This window comes from Callospermophilus lateralis, chromosome 17 (assembly GCF_048772815.1).
Source record: "Callospermophilus lateralis isolate mCalLat2 chromosome 17, mCalLat2.hap1, whole genome shotgun sequence".
Taxonomy (NCBI): Eukaryota; Metazoa; Chordata; class Mammalia; order Rodentia; family Sciuridae; genus Callospermophilus; species Callospermophilus lateralis.
Window position 1 is genome coordinate 1,053,356 of NC_135321.1, and position 24,342 is coordinate 1,077,697.

A 24,342-nucleotide genomic window follows, 5' to 3' on the forward strand; every position below is an offset into this window, starting at 1 on the left:
GATTCCTAGACTGCCATGATCTAATTAAATTATTCATACCACTTCATTACTCACACGTATTAACAAATCAAAGTGTTATTACTAATTATTGTACTGTGCAGAGAGAGAAGCAAATAAGGGTTAGGATGCCACTATAAAGTCACATACTACTGCACAAAAGTGAATGAACACATTCACAACAGGTAAGCTTGAGGTTTGAAAAGCCTAGGGATCCTCCAGAATTGCCAGTGGACAATGAAGACACAAACTATGATCAGAAGGGAAAGAAGGGTGATTTTGAGTACATAAACCCAAAACACTGGGAAAAAAAAAAAAAAAGAAATCTGTACAACAAAAAAAAGTACACCAAGCCCTATTGAGTGGTAGAGCTAAAGAGGAAAACAATATCATGGGGAATTTCTGAGCAAAATATACGGGAAAATATCGATAAATGAGAGGGAAAAGGAAAATGAAGTCCTAGTAAGTAGTTGGCAGTTTTACTTAATCACATTTCTATGTATGCTAAATACTTTCTAAATAAATAATTTTTCAGAAAAATACTTTCCCACATTTATACACTGCCTAACACGATCAAGATCAATAGTAAGTACTTCTAATAGTGCACATATACTTTTCCTTAAAATATTTTAGGATTAGTAGCTTTTCACAAATCCCTCTATAATCAAAGTTAAGTATTCTGATATTAAACATTTTTGTATTTCAAGATTCTGTGTTCTAAAATTTTAACCACAATGAAATAACCCTCAAAATTTAGACAGCCTCCTTCCCTTCATCCTCACCCAAAATTGGTCAATTACTATATCTAATAGGTACTTTTAGTTACTAAGAAAAAAGCAACACAGTACTCACATTTGTCTTAAAAGACCAGCATTTTCCCATGGCTCTGTATCCCAAATGTTTTACAGATTAATTCAAAGTACAGAGGCCATTTAGAACCAGAAATAATCCCAGCATTTGATACTCCCTCTCCTTTCTCTTCATATGGAAATGCCATCTCAACTCCACTTTCCTAGAGACAAAGTGATTTTTGATAACAAGTGAAATGTAAATCTCGTGAGAACGACCATCAACCTGAATCATAGAACTACATATACCAACTAGTGCCTCAGAGCAACTTACAGAAAGGTATGTTCATTCACGTGAAAGAAATTCAAAAGTTTTAATTAAAAGATTTCAGAGTTTTGTTTTTTTTCCCCAAAGTGTCCAAGTAGGTATTTCTGACAAATAATAAAAATGAAAAGTGAGTCTTAAGTCATAAAGAAATCAGAGTCTACTCAGTCCCTGAAGAATAATGATTTTTAAAAAAGCCTTCCTGGACCAGGGTTGTGGCTCAGTGGCAGAACGCTTGCCTAGCATGCGTGAGGAACTTGAATTCAATCCCCGGTACCACATAAAAAAATAAACAAATAAAATAAAGGTATTGGGGCTGGGGTTGTGGCTTGGTAGAGCACTTGCCTAGCATGCGTGAGGCACTGCGTTCGATTCTCAGCACCACATATAAATAAAGGTCTATCAACAACTAAAAAATAAAACTAAAAAAAAAAGCTTTCCTACTCAAATGTATCTCACATGCAGATATATTTAAATATTTACATATTAATTACAATCTACTTGTATTGCAATAATCATTAGCATTTTTTTCTTGCAATTAAACTAATTTTATGTGTACCTACCTCTTTGAATCATTATCTAATAATTTCAATAACAACGAATTTTATAATGCCTGGTACTTAGAAAATACAGTGGCCAAAAAATAATAACAAGCTAGTTGCTAAATGTACAATTTGACTAAGGTACAATTTCTAATTTCCATAACAATTTCTTGATGTAACCTAATGAACAAGAGTTAAAGATATCTCAGGTTACTTCCTATCCCACATGGCAACAGGACCCTCCTTAGTGACAACACGTAGACTAAACAAGCCAGTGAGGACGGTTTAGCTATTACAGAATCAGATTTATTAAAATAAAGATTTAGAAGATATTTGAATCTTTAATTCAATATCTAGATATTTCATTGAGCTGTTTCGCCATCCCCCAAATTGAGTGGTCTGTCTGCCAACACATACATTTTCAAATATATTCTTAATATTTTCTCTAAGAAAAGGAGTATACTATAAGTAAAATTCAAAATATGGCTGTCATGTTCCACATGGTTAACATTTTTTCTATAAAAAAAGGCAAAATATTAGCTCAATAATGTATTTAGCACTGTGATGAGCCTGACAGCACTGCAAGTCCACAATTCTTTGCAGCTTGCTGACCAGTATAGGCTGGCAGGACTGCTGCTAGCATGGTCAAGTAAGCCCCATCCCATAAAATATAATACCCCTGTCAAGCAACTGTCACCAGGAACATGTCTGTGTCCTGTGGCTTAGTGCCCATCAGTGCTCATTCCCACAGCCTCAAGGATTTCAGCAACTCAGTCTCCACCCACACTAGAGGACTTCCTGACACATAGAACACAAACCCTCAGCCTTCTCAATCCAGTGTTCCCTGAAGGGAGCTGAGAACAGGCAATTACCAAACAGCCATTGCACTTCGAAGACTGCAAATTAGGATCAAGCTCATTCAGGCCACTCTTCTTGTCCTATCACTTTTCCCAGGGAACAGAAAAAGGGCTGGCCTGACCCTCACCTGTCCAGAGAGAGACTTTGCCAGGTCTTAGCTAATAGTAGTAGGAACACCAACCTTTTTTGAAGAAGGCGCCTTACAGACCAGAGGAAAAATACTACCTCCAAGCCACACTGTGGGGAACTCATGCCTCTGAGATATACCCCACAGCCATCAAACTGGTAGTAATCAATAGCCCACCACAACCTACTCAGTTCACAATGCTGTGGGCCTCAGTCCCACAGAAGCTCCCTTCCCATGCTTTCACAACCAGTTATATAAGGGTTCAGGCTCTTCCCTGACAGACAAACAGCCATAAAATATGCCACAATCACTACAAATTCATGTGTATTGAGTTTCCTTTCTGATTACTAGCAATTGCTAGCAAAGCCTGGCTGACTTTTCTCATATCTTAAGTCCTCATCTGTATCCTAATCCCCTGCTAACTCAAGTGACCCCACAGTTCCAATAAGAACACAATAAAAGTCATCTCCATCAACACTTCATTCTTCCTGCCCTCTTCCAACTGCCAAAGTCCCTATCTCCTTTATTCTTCATAGATCTGGCAACAGGTGCACTTTCAAGGATAACAACCTTCCTTGAGGCTTCCAGTATCAGCACAGTAAGAACTCTCAAACTTACATGTCCAGATCTGACAGAATTGTATCAGACCAACCCTCCTGCTTAGTTTTATATTTTAATACAAGATAGATATTTTAAAAGAAAATTAATAACATTTTAGACAAGAAACATCTTTAAAGGTTGAAGGTTTGTCGCAACAAAGGTATAAATACAAAGGAAAAGTTCTTGAAGAAAATTAAAAGAGCTGCTCCAATGCATACATAAATGATAAGAAAGTGAAACAGGCTAACTGCTGACGTAAAGAAAGTTCTAGTGGTCTGAATAGAAGAGCAGAACAGCCACACATTCCCTACAGCCAAAGCTAAATTCAAAGCAAGGTTCCAACTCCCTTCAACTCCATGAAGGCTGAGAGGTGAGGTAAATGCAGAAGAAAAGTTTGAAGCCAAGAGAACAGAGGTTGGTTCACCTCTGTTTAAGGTAAAATCTCTGTAATATAAAAATACAAGGGGAAGCAGCAAGTACTTGGCAGAAGCTACAAGTATTCCAGAAGACAAACAATGATGGTATCTGCACTAACAAGATGCTCAATGCGGATATAATATAGTCTTCCATTGGAAAAAGATGCTAGCTAGGTCTGTCACAGCTGGAGAGGAAAAACTAGTGCTCTTCATGGTGACTTCCCTGAAGGGAGCTGAGAACAGGCAATTACCTGTTTCAAAGCTTCAAAGTATAGGCGGATTCTCTTGATAGGGACTAATGCAGCCAATGTTCATATGTCATTCCAAAAAATCATTCATATATCATTCTAAAAATCCTAGGGCCCCTAAGAATTATACTAAACCTACTCTGCCTGAGCTCTATAAATTTTAAAAGTTGACATCACTGCAGATCCCACACATTCAACAGATCACAGGAAAAGACCATGAATAAATTCATTCAAAAGTTGGAATAAAGATTGCTGGTCTTTCAATGGAAATTCATCCAGTGTTTTCATTTTTTTTTTTTTTTTTTTAAGTACTGGGGATTGAACCCAGGGGTGCTCAACCACCAAGCCATATCCCCATCATAACTGACACAAGAAAAACAAATAAAAAAATAACTGTAGTCCCAAATCTATTTAAAAAATTGACCCTACAACTAAGTATGTACCCACAAAGACCACTCCGGGTATCTTGGAATATTGGCCACTTAACTAGAAAATGCTTTCAACAAGTCACAGAGACTTCTTATTAATTAGTATCCCACCATCAGCAATTTTTAAAACATTGGTTAACTATGAAATTCTTTCTTTACATGAAAGCCTATGATATACAACAAGGACAAGGATAGTTATGATCTGATTGAAAGCTAAATAGGGAGTTAAAGCTAAATCTTGCTCTTCTTCTTTCTCTATGCTGCCAATTTCCTACAGTTCCACAACACAGTGAGTAACACCTCACAAGCTGACCCAGAAATCAAATCGGCAATAGGAACATCTTTGTGCAAACTTGCAAAAGAATGATGAAGAGCATGAAAAACAAAACCTGTCTTTAAAAATATTCACCTTCCTTTTATGGGTAATAGAAGGGCTGAAGAAGACTCTGTGACGAGCATGATGCACTGGACAGGCTCTGCTCTAGTCACAGGGCTTCACTTAGCTCTTGTAGCTCTTGCTTCCTGCTTCTGGTGGCGGGAGAAAAAGGTGTCTGAGATGCACAGAGCTCTTTCACCTGCCAGAGTTTACTCAAAGGCAAACCACACCATCAGGAAACTTGTCTGAAATAGGAGTTTTCGTCTTAATATCTGGCTGGCTAAACCTACAGAAGAGACTTATTCCAAGTCAAAGCACTAAAGCTGAATAATACACATAATTACAGGGATATTAAGCTGTATGTTATAGGTCCATCTCCATCTTTTTGGATAAGAAAGGAATGCCATTGATAAATGTTGATACAGTGACCAGAATTAATTCCGACATGCTTTAATTACAAAGCCACTAATTTCCCCCAGCTTTTAACTATTTAAATGTCTTATAAAATAATGAACTTGGGGGCTGGAGATGTGGCTCAAGCGGTAGCGCGCTCGCCTGCCATGCGTGCAGCCCGGGTTCGATCCTCAGCACCACATACAAACAGAGATGTTGTGTCCGCCGAATACTAAAAAATAAATATTAAAAAAAAAAATTCTCTCTCTCTCTCTCTCTCTCTCTCTCTCACTCTTTCTTTAAAAAAAAAATATAATGAACTTGGTTTTCCCTGACTTTCTGATTAGCACTGTTTGGTCTGACTAATGTTCTAAGTACTCTCTGTGACAACCCAGTGTCTTTGGTTTTTATAGAGACTTATCAATATATCTTGCAGTTATACTAGCTGGTAAGCTCAATAAGCATGACAAACCTGGAACAGAGGAACTTCCATCCACCGCAGACAAACCACTCTAGACCACTTTTCCTTCGCTCTATCCTGGCTCGAGGCAGCGTGTGGTAATCACTTTCATCATTCTCAAAGCCTTCTTCAGACATCATTAATGGCATCTCGTCCAAATGGGCAGACTCATCCTCCAGCTGGTACCTAGTTAAAGGCAGGAACAGAGAGCTGAGCAGATCAAGCATTCTTCTGTAACAGCGTAGGATTCATTTATGACAACCGCTACCTACTACTTGCTGGTTATCATTTCTTCAAATGGAGCTGCTTTCATAAACAGCAGTGCAGAAAACCAAGCTGCCCAGGTAAACAGGCAACCAGTCTGCACCAGGAAGCCAGTGCTGGCTGAGAGGCCAACAATACCCATGCCGCAGTCCCAGACACCTCCACATGCATGGCTGGATGACAGCTCTGCAGGCCTGTCCAACACTCACTCACTGCATTCAAGTCAGGAATAGTAAATGTAATCATCCAAATATGGCCATCAGCCAAAAATTTAAGGCCACAAGTAATAGCCAAACCAGTCACACATTAGTTATCAGAGTTCCTGAAGTGATTTTTGACAAAGTATAGTTGTCTATAGACTGAAAGTTCTCATGCCATCCTTGAGTTTGTTTCAGAGTTGATGTACTGACACACACAGGGAACAGTGCTATGTCCTATTTATTCTGTCTTCATCAGTGCCTTTACTAAAATGTTTTACTCAAGGAAAAAAATATCAACAAGTAGAATATGTTTTAGAGGGCAAAAGATCTCTTCCCATCCCAAGAAACAGCAGCCCACCATCCACACTGTCACTCTGGCTTTCCTCAATCACAAAAATAATCTATTTACAAAATAAAAATTCAGCTTTTTGAGAACAGTGTCAGAAACCATAATGGCAATTCAATAACTGCTATCTTAATTTTACATGGAGCTCACATGCTATGTATCATCTCAATTTTAAAATTACGAAAACAGCCAGGTGAGGTGGCATATGCCTGTAATCCCAGCAGCTCAGGAGGCTGAGGCAGGAGGATCAAGTTTAAAGCCAGCCTCAACAACTTAGCAAGACCCTAAGCAACTCAGTGAGACCCTGTCTCTAAATAAAATACAAAAAAGGGCTGGGGATGTGCCTCAGTGGTTGAATATCCCTGGGTTCAATCCCCAATACCAAAAAAAAAAAAAGAAAGAAAGAAAGAAAATTAAGAAAACAAAACTTCTGAGATGGGTGTGTGACAATGGTAGTCACTGAAATTGAAATCTCTCCTCACAATCTCCAAAATCCATTTTCTGGTTTTTTTTTTTTTTTTTTTTTTTTTTTTTGGTTTTTACTGCATTACTAGAGACTCAACTGAGGGGCACTCTACCACTGAACTACATCCCAAGTAGTTCCCAAGTTCTTTTAATTTTGTTTTCAAGAGAGGGTCTCACTAAATTGCCCAAGCTGGCCTTGAACGTGTAATCATCCTGCCTCAGCCTTCTGAGTTACTAGGATTACAGTCATGTGCCACTGCTCTCAGCTAAGTAGCCATAAAAAGAACCAGCTAGAACCTATAACAAAAACATACACATAAGGAGTAAGATGAGTATTTCAAACCAACAGAGCCAGGGACATCCATTCAAATGCATGGGGGCATCTCTCTGGTGGAGGAAAATCAGAGGCCCAAAAGACAGAGGAACTAATGTTCTTTGTTTTTTTTTTTTGTTTTTTTTTTTTTGTTTTTTTTAAATATTTATCTTTTAGTTGTAGTTGGACACAATACCTTTATTTTGCACAAGAGCCACAACCCCAAGCCCCAGGGGAACTGAAAGAAAGGAGCTGCCAACCTAGAATGCTACATCCTACAAGACAATGACATTCTCAGATAAGGGAAAACAGAAAGTTTGTTTTCAGCAGCAGATCTGCCCTAAAAGAATGCCAAAGCAAGTCTCAGGATGAAGAAAATATAATACTAGAAGGAACCCAGAACTCCAGGAAAAAAAAAAGAGCAACAGAAAGGTCTTTTAAGACAAGAATAACTATTCAAAACAAGAAGTATAACATTGTTTTCAATGTTAAGAGGCTGGAATACAAGTGACCATACAACATAAGGAGCAGACACTCCACAGTTCATATGAAGTGGTAGGATGGTAAGCTGAGCAGACAGTGGAGAGTCAGCCACCTACACTGCAACTCATGCCACAGAATTTTTTACTGTGGGGGTCTGTCCCCTGCATGCAGAATGTTGAGCAGAATCACTGCCTTGGCAGGACAATGAAAAATGTCTCTGGAGTACAAAAATCACCACCTACTGGAAGTAACTTAACTATAACACAATATGTATCAAAAGATCTTAGAGAATAAAAGGATAGAAAACAATGTGTGATGCAAACACTAATCCGAAGAAAACTAAATAGCCATATTAACATAAAAAAAAACTTGCCAGAATGAGGGAAGACATCACAGATGATAAAAGAATTAAATCACTAACAAGATCTAGCAATTATACATGTATATGCACCTAGCCAGGCCCAAAGCTTCAAAGCACATGAAGCAATGCTAATACAAATGGAAGGGAAATCCAGTGGTACTTGAAGACTAAAACTCTTCTCTCAATAACTGACAGGAAAAAGAAAAATCAGAAAGGATATAAAGGTACAACCCACATCAGCAACAAACCTAACTGGCATTTATAGAAAACACTAACCATAATAGCATAATACTGTTCTCTTCAAATACACAAAGAAATCACTCACCCACAGATCCTATCCTGGGTCAGAACACCAATCCTAACAAATAACTAAAATCACATAAAATGGGCTCTGTCATCACAATGGATTTTAATCATTATTAATTAAAAGATTTTTTTGAAATCCATATACACTTTGGGGGGGGGGGGGCGGGGACTACATTTACAAATAAGCTGTAAGCCAAAGAGGAAAAAACAAATCCTTACATTCAAAGCAAAAAAGGGCAAGTTCCTTCATAACATCAAATTTTGGGAGAATAGGCTCCTTATTCAAACCAAGGACCAAAACCAAAAACAACAATTCCTAAGGGCCAGGGAAAATGGACACAACTGACAAGGACTGAAATTTACTGAGTACTGAATACGGCCAGATAGCAGGCCAAACACTTCAGGTGCCTGAAGAAAAATAATTTTAAAGCAAATCAGACACTGGGGTAAATACCTGTAGCATAAGAAAAAAAAAAAGCAATTGACAGCAAGGCCCTCTCCTCTAAAGCTCCAATCCTGCAGGATCAGTAACAGGAAGTACACAGTCAGTCAATTACAAAGAAAAACACTAGAACAACAGGCAGGGTGGCCCGAATGGAAGTGACTGGAAAGGTCTTCCTTGGATCACCTAGGAGGTCCTCCTAAGAGGTAACACCTATGGAGAGCAGCCATCCACTAAAGATCTAGGAAGACCAGTGAGGTCTGCAGAGACCTTGGGCAGCAGGACAGCAGCTAAAGAGATGGGCAGGACCAGGCACACAGTGCTAGAAAGGTACCAAGAGTTTCAGTATTGTTTCAGGCATAATGGGAAGCCATTAAAAGGTCTCAGGTGTGGAAATAATTTGTTTCCAAAAAGGTCTTTTAAGTAATATAAATTCAAACAAGAAGGGATAATTTTCTTTGACTGTCAAGTGGGAAAAAAAAATTGGGGGGTACTGAGACTAGAACCCAGGTATTCATCCTAAACAGGTGTTCTACCACCCTTTTTATTAATTATTTTTACTTTCGGAAAAGGTCTTGCTAAAGTGCCCAGGATAACCTTGAACATGCAATCCTCACGCCTCAGCCTTCGAGTAGCTGGGATTACCAGTGTGCCCCATAGTGTCTGGCTGGATGGACACCCACAGTAGCAGCAAGAGCAGTGAACAATTTGTGAAGCAGCATCACAAGCCAACTAGAGGTTCTAATTGCCCATGGAAATTAAATGTGCACAAGATGTATCTTTAAAGATGATCATCCCCATACCATGCTGCTTGAAAGAGTAACCAAGGAAAAGGAAAAAGCATTAATGTTTAAAAGAACTGGTTAAGTATACGATGGAACACCATACTGTCACTAAAAATGATCGAATAACTTCTGTTCAACCTAACTATGCTAAGAGAAATAGCAGTCACTTGTTTTCACCCTCTTTGAACATTCTAATTCACCAATAAAAATGCTATTCTTGGGACTCAGTAGTACAGCTCTTGCCCAGCACATGTAAGGTACTGGGTTCAAGGCTTAGCACCACATAAAAATAAAAGCATTGTGTCCATCTACAACTAAAAAAAAATATTAAAAAAGAGAAGAAAATGCTTCTCACTTTTTTGTCTCCATACCATCTTCCACCAACAACTCCAACTACTCTAGATACCATCAGAGAACATCCTTACAACATGCAAATGACATTTTAGATGATCCAGGCAAAAATTACATGATCTGTGAAGACACGAGCCCAAAATAAATTGTTTCCTTTATGTAACTTCTTATGTAACTTCTCTGCACAGGATTACAACATTTAAAGTCATTCGGGAGGCTGAGGCAGGAGGATCACGAGTTCAAAGCCAGCCTCAGCAAAAGGGAGGTGCTAAGCAACTCAGTGAGACCCTAAATAAAAATACAAAATAAGACTGGGAATGCGGCTCAGTGGTTGAGTGTCCCTGAGTTCAAACCCTAGTACCGAAAAAAAAAGGCACCTAGAAAATGAATACTGATACAAAAACGTGAAAAATTTCAAACACCACTTAAATATATTATAACATTATATCCAAAATCAGATTTTTAAGTCTTTTCATTAAGTTTTCTGGGCAATCATGTCACATTTTAGCAAAAGTCACAATTTCACCACATTTAACGCTGGAAAAGCAGAGTGATGTGTTCTGGAAGATAAAGAATATGAGCAACATCATGTTTAGCAACCTCAACTATAGAAACGCAGCCTTTGAACTGCAAGCAATTTATTCCATTTTCAAAGCAATTTTCCTATTGTATTGAAAATTTCACCTCAGTATTTAAACACAATAAGATGATGAATAATGGATTTCTTCAAGACAGAGTAAGCAGAGAATCTTAAGTGTCTTTTGTTGCCTGGTGTCATACACACTTAATTGGTTTGTCACTCAAGAAAAATCAACGTTTCCAGCAATTAAGTATAATTCTGGAAACATATTTCTTAAATGAGTAAAAACAATGTGAACAAAGACGACAACATATGATACAAACCCAAGAGTACTGCCAAGCTAAGGAAAGAGGACAACTACCTTGGCTGCTGCCAAAGGCTTTAAAAGAACTGGGAACTCAACAGAACACTCAAGCTCTGGAAGACATAATTTACATGCTTCTAAGTAAAAGCAGGTCAATGCAATAACTAGCTTAAATTCACATTTTACCTCAAGTATCTAACAGCCTTATTGTTTCCATTAGGATAAAAACTATTTCTGAGAAGTCAATTTATTTTAAAAGGAGAAACATTTAAAATATGCCTAATGCTCAAAACTTCTTTAAGAAAAATAAACATTTCCCTTTTGCTTGCATATTAATAGAGAAAGCAAAATAATTTGTTACAAAGAAATGCGCATATCCCCCTCATCACATGAACTACCAAGTTCAATGTCACCTAGAAATCACCAGTAAGTAGCAAACTACATGAACTGCTGAGAAATCAAAACTCCTCCTCCAGCAGCAGGTATTCATTCTGGTTTTAATTTTTTTGTTCTCTCCAAACTCATGTGATAAAGGTTAAATCCTGCTGCACCATCGTTTGAAGGTAGTGCCTAAGGGAGATGTTTTGGTCATGAGGCCTGTGTCCTAATAATGGGTTAATGTCAGGGTTTTTCTTAGCATTTATATTTTAGTTATAGGTGAACACAATATCCTTATTTTTATGTGGTGCTGAGGATCAAACCCAGTGCCTCACGCATGGTAGGCAAGCACTCTACCTCTGAGCTACAACCCCAGCCCTAATGTCAGTTTTAAAAGTTTGCAGATGGGCTCATTCTCTTCTACTCTTCTGCCACGTGGGGACATAGCAAGAAGGGCTCTGATCAGAAGCCCAACACCCTCATCTTGGAATTCCCAGGCCCCAAAACTGTGAGCAATCAAGTTTCTATTCTCTATATATCACCCAATTTCTGATATTCTGTTAAAACAGCACAAAGCAGACTGTGACAAATGAAGAAAAAGCTGCAGCAAATTAATTAATTAATTAAACAGCTATAAAATATGCCTTGACCTTAATAACAAAAACAAGCAAAAGGAAGAAGAAATTGCCACCCCCTTGAACTAAGAAGTGATCCTCCATGTTGACTGTATATACAATAAATTTGAGCTAGCAATTTCTCAAAGGTTCTATAAGAAACCTGCATACCAATTTCTTGAAGAAATTATACCAATGCTATATATAAATTGAGACAAACATGTGAATTAGAAATTTGAAGATTCATGGCCTACTAACTCAGGACTCATACTCCAATTGCCTCTTCCCATCATGTTAATACTGTCAAGTATAGGAAAGTTAAGTGACATATTCCAATTCTGGAAGGTCTAAAGATTTTTATACTTGAGTGAATTATGGATCCCTTTTAAAGGAAATTCTTATAAACCTCTATGAAAATTTCTTTAATTCTAAGGAATCACAGGCCTTAGCAATTAATACTGTCTTAAGACTCATTCTGAGGCTGGAGTTGTAGCTCAGTGGTAGAGCGCTTGCCTAGCATGTGTGAGGCACTGGGTTTGATTCTCAGCACGATGTATAAATAAATAAAATAAAGGTCCATTGACAACTAAAAGATATTTTTAAAAAAGACTCATTCTGAGGCAGAGGATCTAGTTCAGTGGTACAGTACTCACCTATCATGTGCAAGACCATGGGTTCAAACCCCAGTACTACACATACACACACACTCACACACACACACACACACACACACAGAAAAAAAAAAAAAGAATGAAAAACTGAATTATTCTGTATAGAAAGAGGAAAAGAAAACCCCTTCAATTGTGAACTATCATAGTGAAGGAAAAGTTTCATCTTCACAACTGGTAAAATATTTATTAAATCATTATAAATTTTAAAGAATCAGAAAAAATACTGCATAGACCCTATATGAGACATCCCCCAAAAGTTTATGTTAGACAATGCAGGAATGTTCAGAGGTGAAATGATTTAGGAGATCTATAAGCTAATCAATGGTTAATCCATTTGATGGATTAGTAACGTGAATGGATTACTGTATGGTAAATATAGGCAGGTGAGGTGTAGCTGGAGAACATACCCTGCCTGGGGATTACATTATGTCCCTGGATCCTCATTTGCACTATATGTTTCCTGGCAGCTTTCCTCCATGACTATGCCCTTCTACCACCATGTCCTGCCTCACCTTGGGCCCAGGGCAATAGAACTGGCCAACCATGGACTGAACCTCTGAAACTATGAGGCTCAAAAACACTTTTCCTCCTCTAAGTTGTTCTTGTCAACAATGTTAGTCATAGGAACAAAATGCTGACTAACAAAGAAATCTGAGAATAAGAAACCTAGCATTACAAAATACTGTTACATCTACCAAGAAAAACTAATATTTTGCAGGTAATCAGACAATAGCCATCTGTCCTCTGCACTAGACTCTTTTTCAACATTGAAGGTTAACTCTTACAATATTGCAAATGCCCTTAGGCAGGGCCAACACCCATGCTGGTAGAAAAAGTAAAGAAGGGCTGAGGTTCTGTCTCAGTGGTAGAGTACTCACCTAACATGTGTGAAGCACTGGGTTCAATGCTCAGTACCACATAAAACGTAAATAAAATAAAGGTATTGTGTCCATCTACAACTAAAAACAAAAAAGTACTAACATACATGAAAAAGCAAAATTAAAATGTTTGATGTCCTTCATTCTTTTTTCAACCACAAAGCTAACTTGAATGTTATAGTTATCACTTAAAACACAGAAATGTGACACCAAATTTAAGAATGCCTTACTCTTCACACATTCACCATGTGAGAAAAATTGATACCTCAAGTGACAATGTAATTAGAAGCCTAGTGAACTTTGATTTCACTTATTTACTGGCATTTGAAAAAGGACCCTATTCACCTTTGATGATAGCAAAAATCATGTGATGTTGAGCTTTTTAATAATTATTAAACCATACACAAATCATACATAATTCTTTTTTAAATTGTTTTTTGTTTTAGGTAGACACAATATCTTTATTTTATATTTACTGAGGATTGAACCCAGTGCTTCATGCATGCTAGGCGAGTGCTCTACCACTGAGCCACAACCCCCAGCCCATCAAATCATACATAATTCTTCCCTTGGAATTTTGGGTTTATATTTTAAACCCAATGAAGAAAATTTTTATGAAAGCTATAATTTTTACCAGCCTTATCTTTTAAATATACTGTGTCCTAAGCTGTTATAATTCTAGTGAAAGAAAAATAATTTCACTTCAAGGAAAACCTGAAAATCTTTAAAATACATAATTATAATTTATTATACATAACAAGAACAAAATGTCAATTTTACATTGCCTGGGGAGAGAGGTTTTCAAAGAAAAGTCTATGTCAAAGCTGTCTTTCCATCAACTAAAGCTATGAAGCATTCCATTGCCAGTGTGTAGATTCCAGTCTGATAATATTAAACTTTGTTTTCTGTATATGTAAGACAATACACTAACACTCTTTATTTTTCAGATGTATTCTATAGATTGCACATAGTTCCCAAAACAGAAAAATAGTTTTGATAGAAAACTTTATATCAATTTTAAATCATTTCAGTTTTGAAGCATGAAATTAGTGATTTGTTATAAGTTAACAGTATACTTAAAGAGTTAAGCATGGTAGCACACACCTATAATCCCAGCTACCCAAGTGGCTGAGACAGGAGGATCACAAGCTGGCCTGGGCAATTTAGCCAGACCCCTTTTCAAAATAAAATAAAAATGGCACTGAGAACAAGGTCCTGGGTTCAATCCCTAGTATCACAAAAAGAAAGTATGTTTAAAAATAGCTAAAATGATAAATTTTATGTTATGTTTTACCACAATAAAAAAAAAGATCTATAAATCAGAGATGGATGGGTGAAGGAAATAGAAATGAAGGGTGGAGTGGAAGCTGCAGGATAAGAGGTGATACATGTACTTATGAATATACTCAAAACCACAGAATTATACATTTAAATGGGTGAACTGTCTGTATGAGAAGCATATCAAAAAACCCGTTAAAGAGTGCAAAAATAAACCAGATATGCTGGTGCATAAATGTAATCCAGCTATTCATGAATCTGAGTCAGGCGGATAACAAGTTCATAGCCAGTCCAGCTGGCTGGGATGGAGATGTGGCTCAATGGTACAGCATTTATCCAGCATGCACAAGGCCCTAGGATCAATCTCCAGCACCAAAAGGAAAAAAAAAAATGGGTAGGAGTGGGGGGTGTGCATATCACCAACATCTTAAAGAAACATCAAAAGAATAACAGGCAAATACCATGAACAACTCTACACATCTACACATAAACCTGGTAACTTCTATCAAATGGAACCATTCCTCAAAAAAAAAAAAATCACAAACTATCACAACTCTCCTACTATGGAGTAAAAAGTGAGAACAGCCCAATAACTATAAAGAAACTGAATTCATAAATTGAAAACATCCAAAAAAAGAAATTTCCAATGCTCAGATAGTTCTGCTGGTAAATCCACCAAACATTTAAAAAGAATTAAAACAACATCTTGCAGAAAGACGAAGAGTTGAGAACACTTCCCAACTCAGGAGACCAGGAAAATGGTAAAATCTAATCATCACTGCCACTATTGACAAAGACACATCTGAGAAGATAAGTCATAGAATAGAGTGGAATCTCTGCTATGAACACTATATGAGTGTGGCAGGAGTTATCTAATTCTGCACTAACAGCAGCTGGAATAAAGAATGACTTCAGAAGTGCAGTGGCTTTAAGAAACAGCTAGAGCACACCTATAAACCCAGCAGCTTGGGAGGCTGAGGCAGGAGGATCATGAGTTCAAAGCTAGTCTCAGCAAAAGCAAGGTGCTAAGCAACTCAATCAGACCCTGACTCTAAATAAAAAACAAAACAGGGCTGGGGATGTGGCTCAGTGGTTGAGTGCCCCTGAGTTCAATCCCCGGTCCCCCCCCCCAAAAAAAAGAAAAGAAAAAAGAAAACACCAGCTACAAGAGTCCCAAGTAACTGCCACTGGGGTTAAAAAAATAGGGTGAGGGCAACTGAGTAAATGGAGCAATTATAATGTTTTATTATAAGCCTTTTAGCACCACTTTATTTTTAAACTATATGTGTATCATGACAAAATAAAACCATATGCATATCATGATAAAATAAAATCAACCCAATTTCAAAAAATAACACAGAAGCATAATTTCTGGTCCAGATAAAATGGCATTTCTCCCTGACACTCCCCAATAAGTTCAACTGTAAATAAATAAACTGGAACAAAGCACGACACAAATGAGAGTTCTGAAAAGTACCAAGACCACAGCAGTGAGAGGAAGGCAGGCTGGCTGGAGACCTGGGCTGAAGCAACAGCGTCATGTCTCTCATGTGTTCTCCCTGCAACAGAATAAAGCACCACAGGCCCAGAGCCCCCTAACTTCAACCATGCTAGAGAAGGGAGCCAAGAAAGCTCGTTCCCCACACACCCCAACAGAACAGGATCACAGTATCATGAGAGTACAGCATCACCAGCTAGAAACTGGTAAGCAGCCAAGGAATGTCATATGGGGGAGCCTGAGGCTGCTTTCTCCCACCAGGGACACTGAGGGATGTAGGCACCAGCAAGGGAACCATGCCACAACAACCAGCTAGTCCTGGAAATCTCTGTGTCCTGAAACCCTGAGATTCCTCTCTCCCACCAGTGAGACAGGCAAGTAGCACTGACAAGTGCTACCCATCAACCAAGAGGCCCAGTCCAAGAAGCCTCTTTTACAGCACCTCCCTCCCCCACGCCTTGCCCTACTCCAAGACTCCGGGCAGGCAGGGAGCACCAGCAGGCCAGGGAGCACCACCAAGCAGGATTCTGCATTGGAAAGCCTCTGCAATAGGGGTGCTCAGACTCCTGCCTCCTACTCAGAGACACCAGTACAGCCAGGTGGCACATGTGGAGGGGACACAACATCCAGTGCCTCACCAAGGATGTCTCTCTATCCCATGGAGCCCGACACTCTCAACTCTTACCAAGAGACACTAGGCCTGGGGAAATCACTCTTCCCCATCCCATCATGGGGCACAAGAGAGACCAATGACACCACCTAAATTGAAGCAGTCCAAAATGCACAACACACTGTCATTAGAACTACAAACCACAAATGTAGGCCAAGACCCGTGTGCTAAGTCTAAACAGGTGGCCAAATGCTAACCCTGAATGGAAGAATAGGTAAAATGGTGATAAAAACACATCATAGCAGTAAGTTGAATGCATACCGGTGATAGCCAGAGCAAACACCTGAAAACCATACAAAGATCTACACTCAAAACACTGTACATATACCAAAAATTGTTCAAGTAACCCAAAAGAAGATAGGAAAGAGAAACACAAGGAAATGAGAAATCAGAAGAAACAGAAAAATGCCAAACTTAGTCCTAATGTATCAATAATTACTTTATGGATAAAAACCATGACCCAACAAGAAACTTCACCTCAAGTTGAACAAAGTGTGTAGACTGAAAGCTGGCACTATGCAAACATTAATTCAAAAGTGCATGAGTACTACTCTAATACCTAGTAGATTTAAGAGCGAAAGAAAATTATGAAAGGAATGGTACATAACAATAAAAAAGGTCAATACATGCGAAAGACACAAAATTCTGGATGTGTATGCACCAAATGACATAAAATGAAAACTGACAGACTCAAGATGTGATGAAAACCTTGTTTTGAAAGCTGGCATACTTCCAAATATTTATATCCTAAAATTAAATGCTTAGATAATTACTAATGCAATCACTCTTAAAGCTAACATCAAGGGGGAAAGAAGAAATGACAGCTCTGGAGAACACACTTCCAGGAAAGCACCTTGAAAAAGGACATCTTTTATTGGTTCTCCTGTAATACTCAACATCCTCCGTGAGAAAAATATTATCCATCGTTTTACAAACGAGGGAAGTTTAAGGTGCCTAAGATGAAACGACTAGTGAATAAACAGACCAGGGGCGAATTCAGCTCTCAGAGTACATAATATGAACTCTTCTGGTTGCATGTTAGTCTCAGACAAAAAAGAACTGCAAAGCTGAAATTCTGAAGTAAAATGGCTAAGATATGATATGGGGTAAAATCCGTATCTTTTTCCTCCGCGCATCATGGGTTATTTCTTCAATACCTCTGCAATAAAGAAAATAAAATTTTGATAGCTAGAAGAGGTAACACCTGGGAGTTTATTTTGTAAAACTGCAGTCTTTACGCCTCTTCCTTTACAACAGCTCACTTCCGTGGCGCGAGAAGGGAGCGATCCTGAGCGGCGTGGAGGCAGCCCCGCGAGGAGCCCGCGAGGAGCCCGCGAGGAGCCCGGCTCGCCCCTGGTCCCACACGTCCTCCCGGCCGCGCAGCGGCGGCCCCGTCAGCTACTTAACCGTTCTGCGCCTCCACTTCCCTTCCGCGCTCCCGAGGGCCACGCTCGGCGCCAGCGAGCGCTCCGCGGGCCCCTCGCGCCCGGCGCAGCCGGAGCAGCGGCCTCTGCGATTCTCAACTAAGTTTCGGGCTCGCCGGGAGGGCGGCCGCTCGCCGCCGCAGAGGCGCCGGGCCCGAAGCCGGCCCCGCCAGTGCGGCGCGGAGGGTCGGGCCGCGCAGTTACCTGCCGCGCCGGTCGGCCCCCGGCCCGGGCCCCGCGGCGCTGTAGTAGGCCGCGCGCTTGTGGCCGGCCGCCCCTGCGCTGCGCACCGGATACAGAGGGATCTGGTCCGCCATGTTTCCACCAGCCCGCCCCGTTCTCCGCGGCGACTTGGCGATTCTTTCCCCGCCCTCGTCCCTCAGCCCCAGCCCTGTCCGAGGCGGCTCAGTGCGCCTCCCTGCCCCGCCGCGGTCGCCGCCCGATGGCGTCATTGAGCGGCGGGGCGTGGCCTGTGAGGCTCCGCCCTCGTCGCGCGCCGGGCCTGGACGCTGCCAGGCGTTGGAGCCGCGTCGCGGAGGCGTGGCGTCCCTGGCCGCGTGCAGCTGCGCGCGCGTGCGTGCTGGGTGTCTTTCGGGAGCGAGCGGGCGCTCTCCCCGGTCTCGCGCAGAAGCCCAGCCTGTGTGGGAGGCGTGTACCTCGGTGTCCGGGAAGCCCGGCTGCAGGGGCGGGGTCCCCGCCGCTCGCGAGAATCACGCGGAGGCTACCTGCCGGGCAGGCCCAGCCCGGTACCCGGCTCCTGCGCCGGGCTCGGCCAGCGTTGAGATTTCGGGGCGCGGCTGGCCTGGCCTCCCGGGGCCTCCCCAGCCCCTGCTTCCAGCGCCCCGCGCCCCCTTTTGCTCGGTATTCGGTCTTCTCCCGGGTTCCCCCGTTCTTTGAGTTCCTTTCATCTTTGATTCCCACTTCATTCAGTTCTCAGGCTTTTCTCCATGCAAACTTATTTAGATTTCTCCTACGGTTAAGAACAAATTTTGGCTAGATTTTATCACCTTAAATTACTTTCCATGAAGGAACAGTTAAGTCGTCAAAGAGTCAAGAGCTTTGCCGTTTTCTTGTTAGTTTTTATTTAAACACGTTATTAATTTCTAATTTAAAATTTTGGTTTGATTTGTTTCCCTGTTTTAAAGTTGAGGTTTACTTCTTGACCTAGCGTATGGTCTTATTTTTAAGCTATCTGTGTTTAGTGAACGGGCTTTATATTCCAAAATCAAGAACAGTAGGACCTATAGGTGTTCGTGAACCCTCTCCCACTCCAGCAAGCCATTGTCTTTAGTGTTCCACCTTGAAGAGAGGTGCCCTCTGAGACCCTGCAAGCCATGGCAGTCATTTCTCACAAGGACACTGTGCTGGGGTTTTCTAGAGAGAACCAGACCACGAGCTACCTGCTAGAGACCTAGGAAAGCCAGGGGTATAGATTCCAGCAGGCCAAGAACCAGGAGCTCCAAAGGCAAGAAATATCTGTTTGCAGCTCAAACAGGCAAAGCTAATTCAACCTTCCTGGGCTGTCAGTGCATGGGATGATTCCCACCAACATCAAGGAGGGCCCTCTGCTCTACTTAGCCCCAGGACTCAAATGCTGATCTCTTCCAGAAGTGCATACAAACGGAGAAGTAATGTTTACTGGCTATTTGGGTATCCCATGGCCTAGTCTATCCATTGCTCTGAACATTCCAGACTGCTCATTTGCCCTTTTCAACCAAGAATTGAATATACTTGAAGACCCATTAGAACATCTCACATACTTCCAAAACTCCCATCTTAGTGGAAGTTTCAGTACGTCCTTACTTTATAAAACTTTCCATCCACTTGAACTCCTGCTAAAACAGTTGACAGCAGAAAGGTTCCCTTATTCCAGGTTTACAAATAAATATCCTTTCTGAATATTGTCCCCATTTGCCTTTGTGAGAGAGAATTGTTCTTTGATCCATTACGCTGTTCTTCCTTGTCACCTTGTTTTAGCTTTTTTGCTGCTGTGACTAAAAGATCTGACCAGAACAATTTTAGGGAAGAAAAGTTTAAAAGCTCACAGTTTCAGAGGTCTTAGTCCATAGAAGGCTGGCTCCATTCCTTGGGGATCAAAGTGAGGCAGAACATGGTAGAAGAGTGTGACAGTGGGAAGCAGCTCATATAATGATCAGAAACAGGAAAGATACAAAATAAATACCCCACAGCCACATCCCCAATGAAGCACTTCCTCCAACCACACCTCACCTACCCCCATTACCACTCAGGTTAATCCCATCAGGGATGTTGCTGTTATTTGTGTTTTCAGTTCTGAATTCAGTCCTATTGAAATCAGAGTTTGAAATGAAATTAGATTTTCTGTTTCTGCTTGTGGGTGGGGTCTGCATATGCTATAGGTTTCTGCAGCCCAGAAAGCCCATTTTATTGTTAGCAGCTAATCACAACAGGGGATGCCTGCCAACATCAGCTCTGAAAGTTGCAGGCAGCAAAGCCAGATTCTTCCCCACTACTATCAAGTGTCATGTTGCAGCTCTTAATGGTGGGTTATGCCCTCCAGTGCCACAGCAGACCCTAGTTGCTCACCGCCAATTTCTTTCTGGGTTCTGGTGCAAATTTGAAGAATGAATTCCACGGATAATAACAGAAGGCAGGAATGAAAGGTGTACAATTTAAGAAGATAACTCCCACTGGGCAAAGGATCTCATTAGCAGGTTGCCACATGGTATAGTAGTCTAGGGGTTTACATAACTCTTGGGTCAAGGCTATTGGTCAAGACTATTATGCTAACCTTGTCTTGGAAAAGTACTAATACTATTATTTATACCTTGAGTCTGAACTTCCCTGTAAGCTGCATTTGTGTCTGACCCCACTTTCTGTTTTCCTCTGGGGCAAAGGCTTGGATTCAGTAGTGGCGCATCTGAAGGCCCTCAGTGTTAGGCAAGTAATGGTAGTTTCAGGCAACTGAGTTTTTTTGCAGGCAACTGAGTTCATTCTTGTTTTTTAGTAGTGAGTCTACATCTTCCCACCCCTAGGCCCACAGCCTGCTAAAAAGCCCTAGGCAATCATTAGAAGCAATTTTATGTGATTGATTGGTTGGTTGGTTGGTTGACATATTCATCTGTGTTTCATTACTGTAATGACATACTTAGTGCTGGGTAACTATTTTAAAGGGGGATATTTATTTAGCTCAAAGTTCTGAGGGCCTGCATCTGCTGATGTCCTCACTGGCATCCCCAAGTTGGTACAGGGATTCACATGGTGTGGATGAAGTATGCCTGTGTGTCTGTTGCCAGCTGGCCAGGCTGACAAGATGTGCTGGGTTCAAGGAGCTGGCTGTATCAATAACTAAGGAAACCATACAAATATGAAAATACCTTTTTCTCAATTGCTGGGTCAGAGATGGCTCTGCGACCTCAAAGATCAGCTCCCACGCTGGAAAGAGGGCAAGGGGAGCAAGAGAGGCAAGTAAGAGAGCAAGCACACCCTGAACCCCTCGGTTTATTGGGGAAAGGACATTTGATAGAAAGTTCACTCAAATAAGGCAAGGGATTGGGTCTCAAAGGGTGGAGTCTTGCTTGGTGATGTCTTGTGGTCAGCAGATGGACTGACATCTTGGCAAGTCACACTCATCTCAGATGCTGGGTGGGATCACAGGCAGAGGGAGAGGAAAAGCACACTGTGTCGTGCAGCCCAATAAACAAGCAACACCAGACCAGTCCCCTCAGATGCTCAGATGCACATGCTCAAGCACAGCCTATGGATGGCTTGTGACATGTGTCTGTGTTCTAGTCTCTCACCCTTTTCCTATAAAGTCAAAAGAACTCAATTGTGCAGGCTTTACCTACCCTGATGACCTCATTTAATCCTAAACCACCCTCCAAAAGCCCCACCTCTAAAACATCTGTGTCAGATTAAGTTTACATTCTCTTAATAATTTATAAAGCAGTTTAAAGTTCAATGTAAGAATCCTTCAGGTACAACCTCAGACTCTATCCCAATAATAGAATATGTAATCGGATAGATATGTTGGTTGATTTGTTGTGTGTTTGTCATCCTTCTCTCAAGCAGGACAGCCTCTCCTTAGGTTCTGGAATGAGGCCATCTCGCTTTCAAGGTGACGCCTCTCTCACGTCTGTTTCCAGTCTGTTAGCTTTGTTGTTGTGTAATATCTTTCCATGGTATTCCATTTTTATAACTTGTATATCTATTATGACCATGTATTTGAGAACTGTGCTCAACATGAACATCTAGACATGAAGGACCTAGGGATTGAAGTCTGTCTGTATTACTTGTTCATTTTAAACATTGATTATTAATAAAATATAAATGAAAGTTTGCTCCTCCCAGTTTCTGATTGCCAGTTTGCTCCTCGGCTGGTAACTGTGAAATTTGAACACAGACTACTCCATTAACATGTTGTCAAGGCCCTTGAAATTGACGAGTGGACTTCACTCATTCTGTCTTTGACTCTGCCAAATGCAAACGCTAAGAATGTCAACACCAGCCCCTCGCCCCACCCAGCAGTGACACTGTGCGCTCCAGCCCTCACCCCATCAGCAGCTGCAATGTGAACCCTATTCCTTTCCCTCACCCAGCCGCTGGCACCGCTGCACTGGCTCCTGTGTACTACTGGAAACAGGTGTGACTACTGCTCAGCCAATCAGGCCTCTGAAGGCAGCATGCCCACATGTGGGCTTGCCACCTTTTCTCACATTCCAAGTCATTTAATAAGCCAGTAATGTTGAATTTGGGCCAGAACTACTGAAGAAGGCCAGCCTGCAGAGCCAGCCCTTCTGTATGAAGGTCCTGACCGAGTGCACTCCATGGGGCCTGAAGCTTGTGGCAGACGGGAATGATGTCAATTTTTGGATGAATAACAGAACAGACCTTTCAGAGTTGGAGCAAAGTTGTGAAATCTTTAACAAAAAATTAGTTGTCTTTTTCTTTTGTGGTGCTGGGATTTGAACCTGGGAACTTTACCACTAAGCTACATCACCCCAAGCCTATATATATGTATATACACATATACATACATACATACATACATATATTTTGAAACAGGTTCTCTCTAAGATTCCCAGGCTGACCTTGAACTTCTGATCTTCCTGCCTCAGCCTCCTGAGTAGCTGGAATTACAGGTGAGTGCCCCCATGCCCCACTTCAACTACTCTGTTAAGGAACAATTTGCCCTCTTGACGTGATCACCTGAATGGTCCACCTCTCCATTCTATCACAATGGGGATCAAGTTTCAATGCATGAATTTGAGAGACATTCAGACCTTAGCACTGTGGATAAGGCGTGGCCTTTCCTGCCTTCAGGGCAGCTGTAGCCAGCACCACCTTGGGCTTAAAGAATGGTCTTTGGGGGCTAGGGGTGTAGCTCAGGGACAGTGTGCTCGCCTAGCAGGGTGGAAGCCCTGGGTTCTGTCCACGGCCTGCACCTTGGTGGTGCTCTCTGCAGCTTCTGCCCTGGAAACTGGTGTCCTCAAGATGGCAGTGGTCTGCATCTCGGCATTGCCTGGGTATAACAAGCCGGATGATGAACCCCAGAGGGTATTAACACCTGACCCCTGGAACCTTGAACCTTCTCTGGAAAAGGGGGCTTTGACAGAGTTCAGGGTCTCAAGGCCTGGTCATCTTGGATCGTCTGGTTGGACCCACAGTTCAATCAGCTTTCTTATAAAGACAACAGAGGCAATAGCCATGTGAACTCGGAGGCAGCAACGGGGTGGGGAGGTGGGGCTGAGGTGCCCGAAGCAAGGAAGCCTGGAGCCCTCAGAATCCAGGACAGCGAGGGTCCTCTCTAGTGCCTGTGGGAGGAGCACAGCTCTGCCACAGCTTGAGTTTCTTTTCATTTTTGCAATACTGGGGAACAAACCCAGGCACACTTTACCACTGAGCTACCACCCACTCCTCTTTATCATATTTGTTTTGAAACAGGGTCATGCTAAGTTGCCCAGGCTGACCTTGAATTTATGGTCCTCCTACTTCAGTCTTTCTGAGTCGCTGGGATAACAGGTGGGTACCCTAGACCCAACTTGATTTAAAACTTCTGGTCTCCAGGACTATAAAGGGAATACACTTGTGCACTTTCAAGTCACCCAGTTTGTGGGGACTTGTTCTAGAAGGCTCTGGAGCCTCACGTTGGGATCATCATGTCCCCCTCACTTGGAGCAGCTGGCTTGATAGAA

General features: G+C 41.3%; 1 protein-coding gene across 5 annotated transcripts in view; it reads right to left on the reverse strand.

Annotated features, from left to right (window-relative positions):
- Nucleotides 1–18,538, reverse strand: part of Atp9b (ATPase phospholipid transporting 9B (putative)) — a 258,118-nt gene extending 239,580 nt beyond the window's left edge. For all 5 annotated transcript variants that reach the window (XM_076837216.1, XM_076837215.1, XM_076837218.1 and 2 more), the window contains exons 1-2: nt 18,374–18,538; nt 5,571–5,744 (exon numbers count right to left, since the gene is read on the reverse strand). In XM_076837216.1, the coding sequence (XP_076693331.1) occupies nt 5,571–5,744; nt 18,374–18,486 (287 nt within the window). In that variant the 5' untranslated portion in view covers nt 18,487–18,538. The remainder of the gene's footprint in view (nt 1–5,570; nt 5,745–18,373) is intronic.
- Nucleotides 18,539–24,342: the final 5,804 nt, after the last annotated feature.